General features: G+C 33.8%; 1 protein-coding gene and 1 long non-coding RNA gene across 3 annotated transcripts; both read right to left on the reverse strand.

The window, feature by feature from the left end:
* On the reverse strand, positions 1–16,397 carry Arl5a (ADP ribosylation factor like GTPase 5A). 2 transcript variants are annotated; one of them, XM_015479176.2, is made up of 6 exons: positions 16,237–16,385; positions 11,627–11,687; positions 11,005–11,152; positions 9,155–9,238; positions 4,123–4,274; positions 1–723 (listed from the first exon to the last, which is right to left on the reverse strand). In XM_015479176.2, the coding sequence occupies exons 1-6, from the start codon at positions 16,244–16,246 to the stop codon at positions 675–677; spliced, it is 504 nt and encodes a 167-aa protein (XP_015334662.1). In that variant the 5' UTR covers positions 16,247–16,385; the 3' UTR covers positions 1–674. The 2 variants fall into 2 exon arrangements, with proteins under 2 accessions (XP_015334662.1, XP_048668217.1); XM_048812260.1 differs by having other exon boundaries at positions 561–723; positions 4,103–4,274; positions 16,237–16,397.
* Positions 4,281–8,969, reverse strand: LOC125619398. Its single transcript, XR_007350924.1, has 3 exons — positions 8,959–8,969; positions 5,375–5,377; positions 4,281–5,195 (listed from the first exon to the last, which is right to left on the reverse strand). It is a non-coding gene; the product is annotated as an uncharacterized LOC125619398 (long non-coding RNA).
* Positions 16,398–22,711: the final 6,314 nt, after the last annotated feature.

Consider the following 22,711-nt stretch of genomic DNA (forward strand, 5'->3'; position numbering starts at 1 on the left):
CTTAAGAGCAGCTCAATGATTGGGGGAGAGGGGACGTTTGATTAGTACAATACAGAAAACAAACAGGAAAAGTATAAAATGGCACTTAATACCAATGCCAGTACTTATCTCATTAGGGCAATAACTAAGGATATTACTAATTTTTGCGTTATTTGCTTTTCTTTAGAACACAAATCAAAGCCATTAACTTGAACTTGAGGTATATACATAATACACACACAACCTTAAGTAAAATACTTTTTTTTTTTCATAACTAACATGACATTTAAAATATTGGAAACAGTATCTGTGCTGATTTGTATTTTGACTTAGTGGAACAAAAAGAGAACAACGTTCAGTTGGGGAGGGGTATACTGATAATAAAGCTCTTAAAGTTCAAAACATCTTCCTCTCCCTTTGTACTTACCACAGGCTATACATTGTCCTGAGAGGATTCATTGAGAAAAATGTCAATCACAGCTTTAATAAAGTACTTTGAAAGGAACTAATGAGAAAGCAAATTGGAAGATGAGACTCCCATCTTGTTTTCAAATAAGTGGTCTTAATTTTTCTTCTTATAGAAAAAAATTGAAATCAGTTTATTATAAATATATCTAAACCATTAATTTTTGCAGCTTTCAGGTAAAGTCCAGCACTTTGTTTATACAAAGTCTATGAGAAGAGGTCAGTAGAGATCATCTAATCTTAAGTCGTGACATCATCCATTCAAGTCCTTGGCATAATCTATAAAGAAACCAAAATCATTTGATTAAATTCTGAACTAAAAACTACGGACTACAAACTAAAAGATGATATTTTTAATTTACTTGAACAACAGAGTTTTAAAAATCAACAGTATTCAATGCAGGTGCTGTTGCAGTGAAACCATTCTCTCATATACACAGTACATCCATGCTTTTGGTTTAATTATATCTCTAGTATCTAGAACACTCTGGCTGACATAAAACTGAGCTTACTAATTACACAATGAATACCAACAGAACATAATCTGGCAATAGGATAACAAAAATATTAAAAAATTAGAAAAATTTTTCTAATTCTAGAAATGTATCCTAAAAAAAAAAAAAATCAAGGGATTATTTATAAATTTACACATAAGACTGTTCATTAAAGCCTTTTTTGCAGTGCTGGGAATTGAACTCAGGCTCTTATAAAGCCTAGGTAAGCATTCTACCATGGAACTATACCCTCAGCGCTTCATTAAGCATTCTTAACCGGAAAAAAAGAACGAACATTAAAACTGTCCTTTCAAAAATTTTGATACCAAAAATGCTTATGAGATACATGAAACAAGTGGCAGGATATTAAATTAACCATATAGCAGAGTTGTTAACACAAAGTAAACATGTATGTATACTACATTTATATATAAAAATCTGTGGGCAGTAAAATTTTATATCATAACACCAATTAGATTGCTGAACAACGGGTAACTGGATTAATCCAAAACACAGGGATATTCATTGTGATAAGAGAAATTAAATGTTTAGCAAGAAGAAAATGGTTTCAAGTTTTATTACAACAAAATGAAGGTACAATATTAAAGTTTTTTTAAAACTCAGATTTTTCTATCAAATACAAGTCTAATATTATAAAAGAAAATAAAAATAAATGGCAATGAAGTAAACAAATAGTTGTGGCCTATATTTTTCTCCTTTAACTAAATTCTACCTATAAACTACTGATAGGAAATAAGGCACAATAATAAAAGCAACAAATGAACAGTACTTAACTAATAGCAAATTAGTAACTATTACTGTTCTAAGGACTTAACACCCACTATTTTATTTATTTATTTTTATGTGGTGCTGAGGATGGAACCCAGTGCCTCATACATGTGAGGCAAGTGCTCCACCACTGAGCTACAACCCAGCCCCAACATCTACTATTTTAATTAATCTTCACTACAGTGAGGTCAGAAGCCATCCCATGATTTTGTTTTTTCCATTTATTTGTTTGCTTTGGTACTGGTGATTTTGGGCCCCTGGCATTTTACCACTGAGCTATACTCTCAGCCCTTTTAATTTTTTAAAATCTTAAGTCAGAGTCTTTCCAAGTTGCTTAGTCTAGTCTCAAAGTTGAGATCTTCTGATCTTCCTGCCTTAACCTCTTGAGTATTGGGAATTACAGGTGTACACTACTATATCTGGGAATTTTTTTCCATGTTACAGAGAAAATCCAGGTTTAGCAAGGTTAGCAAATAGCAAAAATAGGTATAAAAATGAGGACAAGCTCCAAAGTTTGTGATCTCAAATTCACTGAATCAAAATGCTGAACAAAACTAAAATCAAGAATTTGGACCAAAGTATCAAGAATTAAGAAGGGAACAGAACATTTTCCCCCAAACTAAACATTTCTCCGGGCTAACTGCTACAAATAGAAACCCACATGAAACAAAGTTTGAAAATACACCTTCATCTATTGTTTTATTCTTTTTAAAATGTAGTTGACTTCATATGTAATCTGTACATATTTTCTAATTAATTATCAAAGAATACAAATTAAATCTTATGTAAATCCTAGATGACTATATTTACTGTTAAATTTAATATTATAATCAAGTGTTTTTGCTTTGAAATATATATATATCAACATGTATTCAACTTATTTTCATGTGGTGCTGAGGATGGAACCCAGTGCCTCATTCTCTTTCCATTTATATTAAACTATTTGACAAATACATAACTTTTTTTACTTAAATATATGGGTAACTGGTATTGTCTGAGATCTTAAAAAAATTAATAGATTTGCTTTTTTTAAAGTTAAAATTAGCTCTTCTGTCTTCTATTTCAATAAGATATGGCTTCAAAAACTCAATTTAACTAGTTCACTGTTCATCAATCTTGAAAGGAAAAGCATTTCTCTTGCCTTACCTATTTCATTCATCTATGCCTCAAGCTTCTGCTCTTTCTGAATACCTCAAGAACCTCAACCAAAAATTTAAGACCTCTTTTTAGAATCCTTCTTCTGTCATTTAACTCTTTATTCTGTGTGCATGCACAAACATATAACACAGAGATTTACCATATCTTTGAAAAAAGAAAAACAAAACCAAACTTTTGCTTGCCCCTTCTTTTAACCATTTTTCTTCCCTTTTTTTCCCCCTAATACTGAGGACTGAGCCCAGGTGCTCTACCATTGAGCTACATCCCCAGCCCTTTGTGACTGGCCTCAAATTTGCAAAGCGCCTGCTTTAGCCTCCTGAGTAGCTGGCGTTATAGGCATGTTCCACTGAGCCTGGCTCTTCTTTTTAGCTTTTTATTCTATTTCCAACCTCCTCTATATCATCCCTCCTTCCAAGAGTTTACAGTTGGTACTCTAAAATCCAATTCTTCTCTGAACTACTCTTATCCTCTGCCCACTTTCCAATACAGAGAATTTGCTCTAACTGAATTTACTTATTCACAGTTAAAGTTAATATATTCTCTCTATCCTCCTTGTTGTTGACCTTGTATTTGACAAAGTTGACTAACACCTCCTTCTGGAAATACTTTCATCTCTGGGCATTAGACCTGGGCAAAATCCTACTGTTAGGCATCAACCTACACTTCAACTCTTCTCACTCCAAAACCAAGGACCCTCATGCCATTGCTATCTCCATGGGCCATACTATCTTCTAACTTTGTTTTGAAAATGTAAAATTTTTCTCTTGACAACACTGGTGGCAATGCAAATATCCCTAAAATAGTCTCATGCATGGGTCTTCTTCTATTTCAGATTCTTTATTCATAAAATGAGTTAACATAGTCCATAGGGCTGCCCTGAGGATTAAATAAGGCACCATATGGAAAGCACCTGAGATGGAATATACTCAGCATTAGTTCTGAGTATATTCTGATGATGCATTCCATCATCATCATAAGAAGCATTCCTGACTTCTCCAGCTCTTGATGACACACTCATTTCTCTGAGTTTCTACAGCAACTGCATCATCTATATGCTCAGTTGATTTATGTATATTATGTTTATATTGTATGTTTTAGAATTTACAAAAACATCCTAAAAAGTCTAACTGTAGACATCAACCATTTCTTACATCTTTTCCTTAAATATTTATTGGGTTTAAGAAGACATAAACATTTCCATGCTAAATACATGTTACCTAATAGGAAGACTTCTTACCCCTCGCCAGTAAGAGCACAGCATGCCTGGATATGCCACTGATGATCTTTAATAGAAGTTAGCTTCAAAAACTGGGAGATTTCTGCTACACTCATGCATTCTTTAACGTCTTGTTTATTAGCAAAAATCAGTAATCCAGCTTTTCTTAGGTCCTATAAAAGCAAACAAAACTTGAAAGACAAACTTATTTTTCTACATATTTTCCAACTTAACAGACTGATTTTCATCTTATTAACCTAGAATTTCTTAATGATTCTTCACAAAAGTATCTTGTAGCTCACAGGCTGATAGAAGCAAACTTAACACCAAACACATTTTGAAAAAATAAATATATACTAGTATGGATTTACATATTTCTTACAGCCTTAAACTATATTTTTATGATTCTAAGTACTATATTTAACAATCATCTGTTCAAATATAAAATATACCCATCACCCAATGACATGACTAGGCTTATATGGCTAAGAGCTAGCCTTTATCCTGGTACTTAAGAGTTCTCCAAAACCCTACCCTACTTGTACCTTTCTACCTTATCTAGATATTCTGCCTTACCAATCATCACTCACTATATAAAACACTCTAATTAGCAATCTATCTATTGCTCTCTGAACAGTTCTACACAGTCCCAATTCAAAATCATGTTATTCACACCTCTGAGACGATGTTGCTCTCACTTTACCTGCATATATTACCTTCTAAACCAGCCTTTCACAACCACGGTTCCATGAGAACTAAACTGTAGAAAATGATGTGGGTGATTACACTGCAAGTTTCCCAACAATGCACATAGCTAATACCTTCTAGATGCATAGGAAATAAAGGAATTCATTACATAAAATGCATGCCTTAAGGCCTTAGGGCTTAATTCTCAGTTAAGAAGCACTATTCTAAATCAGTCCTATCCATACTGAGATCTAACTCCTGTTTGTCCAGGAAGATTTCTTAGATATAAATATATGATAAGGTCATCTTATTAGCATTAAATTTATCAAATTTACTCAATTAGTAAGTTATACCACTTCTATGCTATGATTCTGAGCAAGTTCTTTTAAAACTTTCTGCATTTGTTCCTTACAATTAACATTTATTGTGTATCTCATCTGAGAAAGACACCATACTATCCTTTTCTAAACATAATAATTGTGCATACTCCAAAATGGTAAGTTTTACTCACAAAACAGGCCCAAGGTTCTTAGTATCTTTCTGGCCACACTTTTTCCCAACCCCAGACTATTTTAAAGCCAGAGACTTACTGGATAATCTAGTCAAAGTTACAGATCTTTTCCTCACAAAAATGCACATATGTATATGTGCCAAAAATGTTTTTAAATTTACATGTAATTTTAATGTTTTAAAAGATACCCTAACTCCCATTTATGGATCGTAGGCCAAGAATCCCTGAAGGATGCAATTCAACTCCCATAAAATTCTGCCTATATATATGAAGAGATACTAACAAAACTAAAGTTATGCTTGCAAGTTTTCTAAATTGTGTTGAATGCTGTCATTCTTCTGAGGGATTTTAAAAGGATAGTTTGGTTTTAATAACATGTACATATATTTAAAGCAATATTCTTCTATAAGCACAAGCTGATAGCTTTACATTACTCCTGTTAGAATATAGTTTTGATGACTTCTTTGATTGTTATATAAATAAAAAATGTAAGTGGTAAATTTTTTATGTGATTAAAAAGAATTATGCAAAATATTTTATATAATAATCAAGATTGATTTTTAGTTAGAGTGCCCTCTGCAGGGTGGCAACTATTAATGCTACTATAGCTAGTGATGTAGCTGCCTGAATACCATGTTCAAAAAGAGATACTGTTAGAATGTGAACAGTTTTTAAAATTTCATGTTCAACTAGTCTCACCTATAGTTCAATTCACATGTTATATAAAAGGCAAAAATATTGAAGGGAAATACTATAACTTAGGTATATATAGTCATCATAAAGGATATAATATTTTTCTCAAGTAGAAAATGGAACCATTATCAATAGTTGATATGTGGCTGAATAACTAAGTAGATGGACTTTCCATGAGATTTAATTCCTATCTTCCTATCTTCTAGGTTTCAATATCTCTTGCAAGTGTGTGTTGAAGTCTTTTATATAGGTCAGGTTTGCTACTGCTGGTATGCTCAAAGAAAAAACTTCTGTTAAATACCTGGCATAAGATGCATAATTAAATTTTATTTGTAAGTAATCTGTGCTCATCACTTAGTGCTGAAATTTACAGAAGCCCTTGAACTGGAAATATAAAAACACAAGAAATAAAGTCATTTATCAAGTCTTCAAACAAAACAAAACAAAAAACTGAATATAATTCTTTCTAGATCACAAAAGCCCAAACTTCACCTAGAGTTCTTGATTAAACAAAGTTATTTTACTTATTTTTAAATATTTAGGGAGAAAAATCTTCCATTGCTTTTTATAAGATAACCTTAAGGCTATTCATTATTAGCTTGACTTAACAAAAGGTCAAAGCATAAGGTGGACAATGGTGATCTTATGTACATATGCCATTTTAAAAACTTTAAGCTAAATATTGCAGATTATCTGATCTTAAGAGTCTAAAATGTATTTTAGTTAAGAAGACAAATAACAGCAGTGGAAGAGACATTTACTTAGCATTTTCTATATGTCATACATGGGTGTCCATTTGTTTCTCAAAGCTTCATTTGTGAAGAAAATTCCTAGAAGTTGAGTCATTCTAAAGAATATTCAGATTTTGGTGCTTGAAACTATTTTAAAATTAGTGTCAAAGTTTTATATTTTATTTAAGAAAAATCTTTCAGAAGGTATTTTAAATTTTTTTGTAGTTTTATATTTTGGAATACATGTGAAGAATCATTATCAATGATGATAATAAGATATTGTTGGTTAATATAATACTATGAAATGTACAACTAACCTCATGTCTAAATTTATTTTTCATTGACATGTTCTCATTCTCTGATCCATTTGTCCCTATTTGGAACTCTGCCTGTTGGGCTCTATTTGACCCCACTGAGCAGTTATGCTAGCTCTCAACTTCATCTGCAATTCCTTTCTTCCATAATCTTCTATTCAGACTCTTTTCACTTTCCAGTTAGGCCTTACTTATGTCTCCCCCGGCCCATCCAGAACAAAGAGGCTGAGCAAGAATGCCTAAATTCAAATCCTTACTCTTAAAAAGCTTAATTAGTCATATAACTTTGTAGGTCTCAAGAGTACACTCACCTGTAACAGAAGAGGTTAAGTGATCTGTCCAAGTTAATGCCCCCAGCTAATAAAATTCAAAAACTTTACTGGAGCCCTACTAATGGGCTCTTCAAATACTGATCCTGCTACATATTGGACAATTAGAACACATATCAAATAGGGATACTACCTATTAACAAATAAAAAACAGCCCAGAGACAACATGTGATATCTATTTTTCTTTCCAAAGTCTTCACAAAACAACCCTTCAAACAAACTGAAGAATGCTGGTAAATTTTTTAAAATACAAAGTTGGAAAGAAAAAAAAAAATCTTTTTTTCTGCCTCTTTTATGGCTTACTGCATATAACCCAAACTAAAACAGCTTTTCGTAAATTAATGCACAATGGCAAAATTTACATCTTAAAAACCCCAGGAGGTTTAACATGGCTGTCAGAAATTAGAATCAACTAGGAAAAGGTGCAATTTGGTGGGTATGACCACCATAAGAAATGAAGAATCTCAATTACAAAACCACTTCACTGGGTTTCCTTAAGTCTTGAAAGGCTGCCTGAAACATACTAAAATTCTTAAACTTTAAAAAAAAATTACTCAAATCAATAGTAAATTAATATATACCTTCATTATAAAGATATTTAAAATTTTCTTTATAAAAATTTTACTGAAATTAAAAAGTATTCTCTATACATCTAAATATTAACTTTTCTATTCCTACTTATAAATGAGAAAGTGGCATTTGTTATGAAAGACATTCAAAAGAACAATTGCTATTACAGTAAATATTATGATTTTATATTTCTATTTCATTACTAAGTTGACTAAATTATTCAGTTTGTTTGTTTTGCAGGTAAGTGCTCTACCTCTGAGCTACATCACCAGTAGTAGCTTATTTAATTTTTAACTTATATTATTAGTAATATTTTTCAAAGAATAACAGAATGTAGCTAGTCATATAATTTTGTTTGCTTAAAAAAAAAAAAAAAAACAGTATCAGAGAAGCCTAAGAGCAACAACTACTACATTACTTTACTTTATTCTGTTTTGTTTCATTCCATTTATTTTTAGTACTGGGAATTAAACCCACAGGCATTCTACCACTGGGCTACATCCCCAGCCCTTTTAATTTTTATTTATTTTGAGACAGGATCGTATTAAGTTGCCTACGGTGGTCTCAAATTTGAGATACTCCTGCCTCAGTCTCTCAAGTTGCTGGGATTACAGGCCTCTGCTACCATGTCTGGCAACAAGCAAGACATTTAAATATCTGTCTGATAAATGACAAACATTTTAAGAATTGCAGCTGGGCACAATGGTACACACCTGTAATCCCAGCGGCTTAAGAGGCTGACGCAGGAGGATCACAAGTTCAAAGCCAGCCTTAGCAAGATCCTGTCTTTAAATAAAATATAAAAAGACTGGGGATGTGGTTAAGCACCCCTGGGGGTTCAATCCCTAAATTGCTGTGTACTCAGGTACTTTAAAATCTTTATTTCCAATGATAATACTCTGTATGATAAATTTATTTAAAATGTAAAATAAAAGGTATTTTTAGGAATTATTCTTATCAGTAAAACTTCTACTCCAAATTCATCTATGATAAATGAAATAACATTCTACTGTTAATTCCACAAACTTTCTGCTGTTTCCAGATAATCTGCAAATTTTAGAAGTATCAAAATCATAAAATAGGCATGCCCATCAGGAATAGCCAGCAGACAATTTTTCAAAAAATTTAAAATGGCATCTTCAAGAGAAACTAAAAAGAAATGTAATACACATACTCCTTCTGCCCCCACCCAGCATTTTATGTAAAAAGATAACTTACCTCATGTGCTAACATTTTGTAGAGTTCTTCTCTAGTTACAGAAATCCTCTCTCTGTCTGTACTGTCCACAACTACTATTACAAACTAAAATAATTACCAAAAAAAGTCATTAGTGAGTATATAATTTGATATGTGAAAATTAATAGTGCTTATTTGACTCACGGACTATTAATATCAAGATATTAGAAGCTTATGGTATTGTTGGAAAACCAGAGATATCTAATACATATTGTAAAGTGTCTAAAAGTCTAATCCATTTCTAATTCAAATATATTTACTAATTTTTAAAAAGATAAGAGAAAAAAGAATACAATGCTAACATTCTAACCAATATACAACATACTTGCTTTCTAAATTAGTATCTTAAATGCTAATGGCCCTAAGTCCATCTTTATGCCCTATAACTTAATAAGAAAAAAAAACCACATTATGCCCCTAATTTGAAGATACATCCAAATATTAATATCCATTTGAAAATTTAAAAGGACATGTGCATGGGAGTAATGTCACAGTTAAGAAAACAATTTTTTTTAATTAACAAATTGAAAGAACAAATCTGTACCTAAAAACAAGCTCTCTTCCTTATATAAACAGCACTTGCTACCTGAAAAGTAGAACTTTTTCCTGAACTACTGATGTAACTAATATCAGAAGATGCAATAAAAGACTTAAGGCTCCGAGTGGGATGACCTCTATTAAACCTCTTCCCAACTCCATGAGCATCAAAAAGCAACAGGAAACAGAAGTAAATACATAATTCACTAATTTATGATGGTATTTATGATGCCCAAATTAATTCTGACTGCCTACGATTAAAAAGCACTATTTATTTTTTAGAACTAGATATGAATTTCCATTTTAAGTCTCTTCTATTTTTCAGTTTTCATCAACCATAAGAGATGAATAAGAGAATTACTTTTATCTCCTTTCACTTGACAGTTTACTGATAAATTACTTTCATTACTGTAAGATCCATTCTTTTTTAAAAAAAAAAAATAGTTGCTAATTTTCAAAGTGTTGGCATAATTTAATACCTATAGCATTATAACAGTGGTACCCATGATACTGGGGATTGAACCCAGGACCTCACACATGCTAGGCAAGTAGCTGGTTGCTTGTGCCACTGCAGCCAGCCCATATTTACCTTCATACATATCATTCCTTCTCCAAAAATATATAGTTAAACGCTTAATGGAATGTTTGGGGTCAGACTATTAGAGATACTTAATAGTGTCTTATTGAATTAAAAGATATGTTTAGAGTATATTTTATTAACTTATAATCAACACTACAAAAACAATTAGCACAGTCTTTCAATTTACAGGGCTATACAATGAATACAAATGTCACAGGTCTAAAATTTTCTTGTAGGAAGTAATGTGTAAATAAAAACATATGATTATGTCTAAAGTATTTCATAATCAAAAGAAAAAGATTTCCTTAATGTAAAATTGTGTTGCATAAAAGAAAATGCACAGTAAAATTGGTTAAGATTAAACCACCAAAGCCCTTTCATTTAACTAGGATTTCCAATACTTAACCAAATATAAATAGTAAGAAAGAAACGAAATTACAAACTGGAAGATAAAGTCATTATAAAAATTACCTGAGACAAGTTCTAGGATCAATAAACAATCAAACCAATAAACCACTAATTTTCCCTACAGAGATTCAATGACAATGAATGTACAGAATAATTGACACTGAAACAGGGAATTAAGGATTCTATTATGCTTAAACTCTGTGTGTCAAAATACAGCTATATCTTTATAACTATAAGAATTCAAATCTAAGTGTTTCTCAAGCATTCTCTTTATAGAAAGAAGTTTAAGCATATTAAGAAACATTACCTCCGTGTTAGTATAATAAGTATTCCAGGAAGAACGAAGAGATTCTTGGCCACCAATATCCCACATTAGGAAACGTGTATTATTAATCACTATCTCTTCTACATTACTTCCTATTGTAGGGGATGTATGTACAACTTCATTCATAGAACTGGGGAAAAAAAAGTTCATATATATTACAATTAGTAAAGAGGCTACCTTGTTTGAATAATTTTCTAATCAAGGGACAAAGCAGCATGAACTTTTACATTTTATCCCCAAATACCCTTTTTCCACCAGTTCATACCAAGAGAAAGCTAAGGATTTATAGGGCTGGAAATAGACAAGAGATAATCTAGACTATTATAGATCATTAAAAGAAACTATATAAACAAATATTTTTCTACTTTCTATAAGCAAAAGAGCTTTAGTGCAAAACAACTAAATAATGCACTCGATGTCATATAAATATCTAGCTTTCTATAAAAACTTACTTAAATTTGGCTTCAGATTTATGGACAATCTCTTTTCTTACTGAGTAACTTAGATTCCATACAGTTTTTTCATTATATTCATTAATAGAATATCACCCAGGAAGAAAAAGTTAACTAGAAATTACAAAATAATCTATTAAGGTAGTACTTACAATTGGTAAAGGATGGTAGTTTTTCCTGCATTATCCAATCCAACAATGATAACTTTGTGCTCTGAAATAAAGAAAACACCACTGATTTCAACATGCACATACTATTTCACCCTTCTTTTTTTCTATGGTATATTTCAGTGCATAGCACTATATACCTTTTTTGGAACTCAAAAAAATGTCCCACCAAGACCAGCAGAAGTGGCTCACTTTCCTTATCCTCCTCATTCTACTGAGACCTCTCATCTTTCCAACATCCTCCCTGGGAAGCCAGAAGCACTGTGTGTTCCTCCTACTTCTATGGAAGTCTATTCTCAGTAAAGTATTCCAAATGTAATCATGACAATTTACAAATGATTTAAGTTATAAGTGTTTCACATTAGAAGTTCTATCTGTGAAATTTTAGGCTTCAATTGAGTATGTATATGAGAATTGCAGTGAATGGGAAGAAAAACAAAAGATGAGTAATTATAAATCATATGTACACTGAAACTACAAAACTGTTATAACACCAAATCTAAGGACCTGAAGCTATGGTGAGAGTATCCACTTCCCCTGGTTGGCTTCTATGGCATCTCTCTCTCTTAACTTTTTTTCTGATCTCTTGACAGCTGTCCTCTCTCCCCGTTTCTTATTGGCTTCTCTTCTTTGAGTCTTCTTTCAAACATTTGTGTTCCCAGGACGCCTTCTTCTACCCTTTTTATAAGCTAGCAAGGCAACTTAGTTTCATCTATTTTCAGGCTATCTATAAATAATTGCCAAAGCAGCAAAGTGTGTGGAGGAAGCTAATCTCCAAAGATGGTGTGATAGTCCCTGGATAGTCATGCCCTTGGCTATCTCCTCTTCTAGAAGCTGAACTGGCCCTGGGACTCACTTTTGATCCACAGAATGCAGCATAAGTGATACTGTATGACTTCTGGGCCTAGATCATCAAAATCCTTTCAGTTGCTACCTGGCTGTTTTAGACAACTCCCTCCGCCACCAAGCCACACACTATATAACAATCCCAAGACTAATGTGCAGTTGAGTGAAGAACATCAGGCTAATCACTTGGTGAGACCTTATTAAGAGAGATAACCAGCCAGCCCCCAGCAGTGATCTCCCCTCACCAGTTCTTCCAGCCATTCCAGCTGAGATGTCAGACACATGAATTAAAGAAGCAAATTTGTACATTGAGTATGGTTGAACCTTGAGATGACTCTATAGTTCCAGTTGCCTCTGATTACAACCAAATAAGAGTCTCCAAGTCAAGAGCTTTCTAGCTGAGGTCACTCATTCTCAGAAACATAAATAATAATAATAAATCACTGGTTTAAGTCACAAAATTAAGGAGTAGTTTGTTTTAATCCCAACAGGTAATGGAAGTATATGGAAAAATTCATGGGAATTATTTGAACAACTATTTGGCAACTATTTCTCTGATTCTAAGTTTCTTTATTGTAAAATAGGGGAAATACTACACATCCTTCAGGGTTGTATAACAATTAAAACAGTATACAATGCTGCCAATCATCAAGAGACAATTCCTAACCTATGTTCCCAAATTTCTCTTCAACTGTACTCTACCTGAGCCAACACACACAATGCCATTTCCCATGTCCAAAACCCAATATTTGAACCTGTTTTACATCTGTCTTACTAAATTGCTTAATGGTGCTACAATTAATTCAGGTGCCCTGTACGTTTAGTCTTTTCCTCAATCCCAACATCTGTCACTAAATTCTATTGATTCCTTATCAAAAAATATATCCTCAATCTGTCTCCTTCCCACTGTCCTAGTTGAAATCCTCCCCATCTCTCACTTTAAAACCCTCCCTAGGGCTGGGGATGTGGCTCAAGCGGTAGCGCGCTCGCCTGGCATGCGTGCGGCCCAGGTTCGATCCTCAGCACCACATACAGACAAAGATGTTGTGTCTGCCAAATACTAAAAAATAAATATTAAAATTCTCTCTCTCTCACTTTCTTTAAAAAAAAAAAAAAAAAAAAACCCTCCCTAAGTAGTGTTATCTCTAATTTATCTTCCCATTGTTTCCAGAGTAATTTTTCTGCAAAACAGAGCTGAAAATTCCACTCTCCATTTTCGTCATGACTCTATTTTTGACAAAGAGAAAAGGTACAAGTTTTCAGGCTTATAAATTAAGACAGTGAAAACTGACTAGACTTCAGCTTTTTCTTACTACTCTATCAGCTATCAACACCAAATTTCAAACACCCTCCTATTCTGCATACATGTTCATAGCAAATAAAGTTTTACTGCTGCTCTTGGGTTCTCTCTATGCTGGGATTACTCTAATTTTCCATTTGAGGAATTCCTACTAATCTTTTAAGTTTCTAGTTTTCCATGAAGAATCACTTTCTCCTGCTTTATTTTTAAATAATACCTCTAACATTGCACTTATAATTATTTACATGTCCACTAATCTTAGCTTAATGAGGTACCCTTCAACTATACAGAATACATATTAATCATCTTATATTCCATGTATTCCTCATGACTATAATTCTTCCTGGCACAAGGTAGGCATTTAATAAATGCTGAATCAATTAAAATTCATTCTATAAATAATAAACTGAGAATTTTAACACCTCAGAATAAGGGGATCTTTACAATTCAAATAGCAACAAATAGCTGCCATTTACCATAGAGGGGGATTCCTAGTGCTATTTCAATTCTCCTGTTACATAAAAATAGGAAAACCAATTAAATAAAAAAATTTAATACATCACATTTTATCCAGTTACCTATTTCTCTAAAGAGCACACAGCTTAGAACCACTGGGTCCTTAAGTGTGACATGAGTACTGTCCCCTTATATAGGTTCTTAAGAATCAGGGCCTAGACTATTTCATGTTCAGAGACAACGAGGGTGAAGGAACTGAGAGTAGACTCAATTACAAAGGTAATACTTGTTAAAAGTGAAGGGTTAATAATATATAGAAGACACTTAGGAAAGTTAAGAGATCTTAGTAGCTCATATTCCTCTGGAGAATTTGCCTAAAGTATGGCCGCCTTGGGCCTCCCAGGTCAACAAACTCAATCCTGTTACTATTCCACAGTAGACAGATTCAGAGAAGGCAACTCATAGATGTGAATAATATATAAATAAGAACGCCAAATGAGTAACATATAATAAAACCAAATGTTTAAAACTGCCTGATAAGCCTATTGTGGTGGCACATCCCTGCAATCCCAGCTACTCAGAGGGTGAGGCAGGAAGATCATATGTTTGAGACAAGACTAGGCAACATAACAAGACCCCCATCTCAAAAACAAAACAAAACTACCTAACAAGTGCTATCTCCTTACCCTAGCCTAACACAGCTACAAGCCACACTCATCACCAACTTCTCTATCCACTCCCTCCCCAAACTTGTCCCTATTGAGTTTTCTGGTTTTGTTATTTTAACATTTTCAAAATAAAGCACTAATTACCATGTCTCCCTGAGGAAAAGCATATAATATAGATGAATTAAAACCAAAAGATTATTTGGAGAACACGGAACCCCAAATAAGGGAGTGTTATGGGCTATGATGATCAATTAATCCATTTTTACAGCAAGGCCATGCCTGCATTAGGGGCAGACAATGGAGTTCTCTGGATAGGGTACCTTTTTTCCCCGGCAAGTTTTTAAATTATATGGTAATTCTGCCTCTCAGTTGTGTGTATTTCTGTGTCCCCAAATTAAGCATCTTCCTTTCATGACATAGCTATTCTTCACTTCTATAAATATAAGCACCTCTAGACAATTAATACAACCAGAAAGTCTCCCACCTGAATAATGTTTTTTAATCAGAGGAGTCTCAAAATGTCAGTTTAGTTCTTTATGTTCTAGGAATACATTTTGTAATACCCCAATGTATTAGCTACAGGACAAAATATGGATAGATTCACCAACTGTCTGGAAGAAAACACATTTACGATAAGCAGTAAATAAATAGTACCCTAAAAACAATACAAAATTAATGGGGCAAACCCAAAAATAAACAATAAAAATATATGCAAGAATCTGTGATATGTAACTGTAAGTATGAAATAAGTGTGTGTGTGTGTGTGTGTATGCAATCATTGAAGGGAAATTAGACACTTGTTTTAATCATGTTATCTTTTTTTCCAAAAAAATTGTTACTTTTCTTTCATAATTGTTTTTAGACCCTGAAGTACACCATTCTAAATATTCTCAATATTGAAACTCTTTCAATCTTTTGATTTTAAAGAGAAGGTCACTTGATATCAACTTGGTTATAAGGGAAAAGTGACCTAAAACAAGTATTATTTTTTTATTGTTTAAGTGTGGTACAGTCTTTGAATAATATGAACGGATTTAAAAATTTGTCTCCAAAGAAATTCTAAAAGAAGTTTCAAAAGATACACTGAATAACAGTAGGATATATCAGTGGAAAAACTATCGCCTCTTAAAACGATCCCTTTAAAGTTAAAAAATGCTCATTTGGTTTTGGTATAGGTATTTTAAAAAGTGATCTCCTTATCTTAGCCATGCCCCTACGACTTATTTCTCCATTGGAACATATTGCCTTTCCAAGCTATTAGGTAGGACTAACTAGACCAAAAAAAAAAAAAAAAAAAACAACTGAAGAAATATTTTTTGTCATACCTGGCCCCATGCTGAATGTGATAAGCAAGGTAAAACTGCTCAGAACAAACCACTCTGCAAAAACTCAAGAGATACTGAGATAATGCAGATGGCAGAAGAGACTCATACCAGAAGAATCTCATCTTCTTGTAACACAAGTCGGTTGCCTGCCAAGGAAAGGACGGAGTTAACAGTTCAAGATGTATCAATTTTTAAGCCATTATACAGAATGAACTAGAGAATCAAAAGGCTGAAATTAGATACCACAACCTGAGGTGAAGACAGATATAAGCTGTTTTAACTGTTAGTAGAGCAGAGAAATTAAGCCATCCTGGGGAGAAAAAGTATAGTAGATGATACAGGGTGAGAATCCATGTCTCTCTCACATGGTAGAAAATAACAGAGTGTTAAGAGATGATGATGAAAATTTAATAAATCAGCAAGCCACAGAATGTAGGTAGGGAAAGAAATTCAGTGTTACCCTACAAGGATAGGAATGACTAGAAGCCCTAGTAAGGTTAGTTAGCTGATTGATAGGGTAGTGCAGGTAAAATGAGAAGGCTATGGACAAAGGAGGAGAAATACCCCAAATCTGAAACCTTGGAGTTTACATACCCTTTGGCCTATGTACTATGATGAAAGGTAAAGTAGACAAGTGAATAGAGGTTAGATCAACAGACAAACACAGTAAAAAATAAATACGACAAAGAATAGTTAAAGTCTTAACCAAATCTCTTAATTCTTTCTTTTCTTGACCTCTTTACTAAATTTTTGGTTAACTAGTCTACTCAGTCCCCAGAATGTCTCATAGACTTCCAATCATTTAACTTTGCCAACATGGCTCTCCATCTAGAGACACTCTCTCTCTCTCCTGCCTATCTAATTTTACAAACTTGGCAAATTCCTATACATAAAAATTCGAACACATAAATATGCAAACATTTCCCACTTCAGATTTCTAAAGTCAATCAGAGCGATATAAGCAAAATAATCAAATACATGAGGTTTAAAATAATGGTTAAAATACTTCAAAAAGAAAAAGGAATAAATTCCAATCAAACATGCAGAACTTAGAAAGTCTCCAAGGAGCCACAGACTCTGTAGAACTGTCAAAGACCCTTTGGAGGACTATTCCAATGAAGAATTCATGATCCACAGTATCTTCATCTCCTCACCCCAGCCTATATCTACCTACAAGTCAGATTCATTATCAACATCTCCTTTTGTCCCCTCCCAAAACTAATTTCTATTTGAATTTTGTGTGAGTTTTTACACTGAAACATCAATGGCTATTTTTAACAAATTCCTAAATCTAAGATTTAGAATGTAGGTTACAATAAGAACTATAAAATTAAGACCTAATTGTGTAATGGGCTCAAAGATAAAGGTACCAACTCATTGGTAACAAACTAGTTATTTCTAATGATAGGGGCTAATTATTCATAGATACTTTTATCCTAATACTAAATCAAATTCATAACATCCTTAGGCTCTAATTATCCCAGCCTGTTCTTATCATTACCAAGATGGCACAAGATTCTATGCAAAACATAAATTTGTAGCTAGAAAGTGTTATATAATGTCCTTCAAAACAAATACTCCACAGAACCTTAAAATAAAAAATGTATACTAGGAGATATTGTTATTGTGGACAAATATAATAAAATTTCCTCATTCTAATTCTTTGCTGCATGGGAATCATCAAAAGTTTATTGCTTAGTAAAAATTTTCTTTTAGAATATCTATGTCACAGCATTCCTACATTTACGCAAATAAACCAAAATAACTATAGTTATAATGTTTTGATGAAATTCTAAGTTATTATTTAGGCTTGAGTTTACCAATAAATACTATTTTATCACAAAATGCTTCTTACTGCTGGTGTAGTGTGCACATGCCTGTAATCCCAGCTACTTCAGAGGCGGAGGCAAGAGGCTGATAAATTGAAGGCCAGCTTGCACAACTTAGTGAGACCTTGTCTCAAAATAAACTAAAGGACTGGGGATGTAGGTCAGTGGTAGAGCATTCACTTAGCATATGTGATTCTCTAGATTAACCTCCAGTATGGCAGGAAAAAAATAATCTTATTTTTTCTTGTATCACTTTTTCTTTCATTTCCTTTTGACACACTCAGGCAGCTAATCAGTTCCATTTATTTACAGTTGCTGAAGTCTGTATCTCTCCAATTACTAGTCATTAATTTATAAAACCAAAACAAACTGAACTATTGCCTAATCACAAACACCAAGAAAAATACACTATTCTTTATTTTCACTTCATATCCAAATTATTACTTAGCCTTATTAATTCTATATCCTTTAGAGAGCACAAAATCTATTTGTCATGTTCACTATTGTTCTTCCACTCCACAGCACAAAGCCTGGAATAAAGCATGGGCTTAATAAAGTATCATCAATGAATGAACAAATAAATTAGGAGGCAGGTATCTGATCCAGTCACTTTGTAATAAAAACTCAATTTTCAAAACTTAAAAAGTATCATCAATAAAAAAACAAACATAAAAATAAACTTGCTATTTATAGCAACAGTCATGAAGTTTCATAGAGAAAAAACAAACTTCTTTTGTATGAAGAGGTTGCTTAAGAAAAAGCAATTGAATATACATGACAAAATTAGAAATCCAATCAGGAGACATACAATAATTTGAACTTGGAAAGTTTAGAGAAAATAACTGTTACAGGAGACTGGAATAATGAGGAATTGGTTAATAAGAAAGAAAAGAGCTACAAAGATTACAGGAATGACAAATATAAGAAGAATCCACTCCACCTATGGCTGAGACAGAGCTCCTCCATCCCTCTTGAGACTAAGATAAAGACCTTGTCCGACGGCATAGCTATGGATCAATGAATGGCAGAGAAGTTGCCCCAGTGAGTGCTGGAAATCCTCCATCCAGGGGTGCTGGGGAAAATTTTTAATGGAAGGTACTTCTCTGGAGGACAAAGCTGAGGGGTGTGGAGGGTGCTAAGGAAAACTGCTGACTGCTGCCGACCACTATGTAGTGCAAGAGTCAGGCAGGCACTGGTGAGGGTATTTGTGTTGAAAAGACTTTTTTTTTTTGAGAGCACACTGTAACCATGAAGAAAACCCCTTTCTTTCTGCAAATGTCCCTCCAGTGCTGTCTATCAACAAAGTTTAACACTGTGCCAACCGACAAAAGAAAACTATTTAAAGGACCCAGGTCCACTTCTACATAGTATGAAAAAGGGTTCACTCAGAGCTAAGAGATAAAATATTGAAAATGGTATAGTCGACTCCTTGGCTACTTAGCTACTACATGTATTCACCTACATATGTTTGAATTTGTTAAATAAATTTTTAAAAAAACAGAAGCAGAATTCGCTTTATCAGAGCCAGGTTTGTGCAGCATAGGCAGCTTTTCCAGCACTCATTTGTAATATAATTCCTTTTCTAACAACCAATCAGAAAAGCAATACAAGACACCAATGGGGAAATTCCAAAACATCTTTCATAGTTCACGTAAGTGTCAAGAGTTCCTCCTTTTATTTAGCATGAGTCCTTCTTATACAAAAAAAAGGTGTTTGTGTGTGTCTTTAAGAGCACTAACTCTAGCAATAGAAAACCTTGGTTAAAATCCCAGGTTCATCACTTTGAATTATAGTACTTTATGAAAACCACTTAAGAGGATGGGGAATGTAGCTTAGTGTAAAGCACCTGCCTAGCATGTGTGAGGCCCTGGCACTGCAAAAACAAAACAACAAAAATCCCAAAAACAAGACAAAAAAACTGTAAAACAGAGTTGCCTCTGTAGGATAGGAAGAAAAATCAACCAGGTGCAGATTAAATCAACCAACCTGTATGAAATACTGAGAACGTAGCCTTGCAAAAGTCAGTAAATGTTACTGCTTTTATTTTATCTTTAGAGATGAAGTAAGTTTATTTTCCATCTCCCTATACTATAAAGAAGCTCCATAAAGGCAGGAAAATTTGTTAGCTGGCTTTGTTCTAATTCCTATGACTCAGCACAGGTCCTGATCCAAACAGATGCTCAAAAATATGTTTAGTAAACTACTATTCATATGAAAAGTCACAAATTGCAACTCTTCAAAATCCTAGAGATTTGTAGTTTAGCAACTGAGAGACTGTTAATAAGGATGAAAAATAGGAAAATAATGATGTGAATCTCTTTTTTAAAGATGGACAATAATAATTAGTAACACATTTCTTTGGTGTTTCAAGTTGCTGGGCTCTGTCATATAACAGATATATAGTCTGGGGAAATGACTCTGCATGAGCCTCAGTTTCCTCTTTTCAGGGGAAATAAATAACTACTTCAAAGGACCACTGAAACTTTTTTTTTTTAAATAAAAAATAATGTAAAAGTAACAGAACAGAGAATAAAGTTTGTGCTCCACTGAATCTAAGTATCACCTAAATATAACCTATAGTTTTTCTTTTGAGCAGTATGCAATTTGCTTTCACTGTGCACTAAATCTAAGCTTTAACTAAAAAAGCTGTTCTGAAAGGATTTCAGAAAAGAGATCTGTCACAGTTTAAGTTTCATCAGCACAGCAAATTCTGCAATCCCCCAAAACCTTCTTTCCAAGAATTTCTGTGAAAAGAACTTAGGATCATGTCCTAACTCTTCTGTAGGTAAACTAATGCACCTAAGATATATCTGATTTACATATGTCCAATTTAGGACAGAACCAAAAAACCAACAAGTATCTAGCATTAGACCGAGTTGGGAATATTCTGAAAAGTGACTATTGAAAACACAACCAGTGTTTAACAGAAAAGAAACAATTTATTCACTTTCACAATATTGAGATGCAACTTTTTTAGAACTTGACTCCATTAATTCCTCTTACTATTAATTTCCCATCACCAAGAAAAATGTCCATCCAATTATCACAGGATACAGCTTATAAGAATAAAACTACTACTAGTGATCTGGAGTGGTACCCATGCACATATTATTGTTTACTACTGGCAAGTATCTGTTGGCAAACATCTAATTTCATTAAACTATAGAAGCAAATATCTATTTTTCTGGCTGTATCAGAGCTCAATTAACAAGAAAAGTTTTTATAAGCCTCATTCCAGAATTGAAACACTAGCTTCATTAAAAATAATTCAAAATTATGGATGTTAAAACTAGATCTTATCTATGATAAACATCACTGGTTTTACAATAATGTAAATACATTAAATCTAGAGATTAAGTTTTCAAGTAGGCCGCACAAATTCCTGGTGTTGCAGGTTAAGAACACCTGCACCGAGAGTTTAAGTGACTACTCTCCCATCACACACAACCAGTCAGAGAGAGTGCTAATTAGAACTAGTTTTCTCCACTTTCTGAAAAATCCCCATGTCACCTTCCATTACATTTAGAATCATGTGCTCTACACTTTTTTTTTTTTAAAGGTAACAGTAGAGACCACAAGGTCCAGTCCCTTCCTTCTATTTACAAGATGAGTTCCATTACTGAAGGGGAAGGAGGCAGCAGTGGGCCTGTGTAATAGATGATACCATTCATTTTAGGTTTTAACTGGAAAACTTTGGGATGTGATAACACCACTACCTTATACAAGAGAAAAACATAAGTTATTGACAGCAGGAATGATGAAACACCTAACTTGAGTTTAAAAAAATAAACACTGCATCTCATAACCATGGAGTCTTTTTTTGTTAAAACTGTATCCTCTTTCCACAGCTTTACACTCATTTTAAAATAACAAATTTTAATAAACCTGCTATGCATTTCAAGACAATGCTGGTGTTCTGATGAACTTTAAGCATCCCTATACAATACACTCTATACTTAGTAACTTGCTAGTTTCCTACCCTCAACAAACGTTTCATATGGTATGTTTTTTAAAGCTTTCACTGAAACACCCAACCTTAGAAAAAAAAAAAAACTCTAATAACCCACACAAGTATAACAATGACCTTAAGTTTAACCTTAAACAGATGTATAAATAAGGTAAACGGAGAAAAGTCTATCACTTTTAGGAGGCCTAAGTCTTTAGCCCTCCTCCTCACAGAGGGGGTTGAGGGTGAAGTTAAGGTTCTTAAACCCTAAGTGTACAGGGAAAGTCAAGAGCAATTCCTCACGTTTTCCGCATTCTGCAACCCGAGGTCGCTCAGTAGTGCGGCTAGGGCCATAAGCTACAACCTTCATCTCAGAAGACCCCAGTATTTCTTCTCGTCTCCAATCCTAACTGCTGGCACAAGAAAGGGCCGAAAGAGACAGGGCCAGGCCGTGCCTCTCACACACATCAGACCTGGGGCAAGAAACCTCTTCTACCTTCAATCGAAATCGGAGCAATGGGTGTACTGCTTAATGGACTTCTTAGGAAACTCCCCAAAGACAAAGGGCTGCGAGTCGGGAACCATCCCCAAACTCGCGAGGAGGGGACTGAACGGTCCCAGGCCCGCAGCCGCGCAGCTCGCACCGGCGCAGAGACAGCGCCCGACCGCGCCGCCCACACTACCAAGTATTCGGAAACCC

Source organism: Marmota marmota, unplaced genomic scaffold, assembly GCF_001458135.2.
Source record: "Marmota marmota marmota unplaced genomic scaffold, marMar, whole genome shotgun sequence".
Taxonomy (NCBI): domain Eukaryota; kingdom Metazoa; phylum Chordata; class Mammalia; order Rodentia; family Sciuridae; genus Marmota; species Marmota marmota.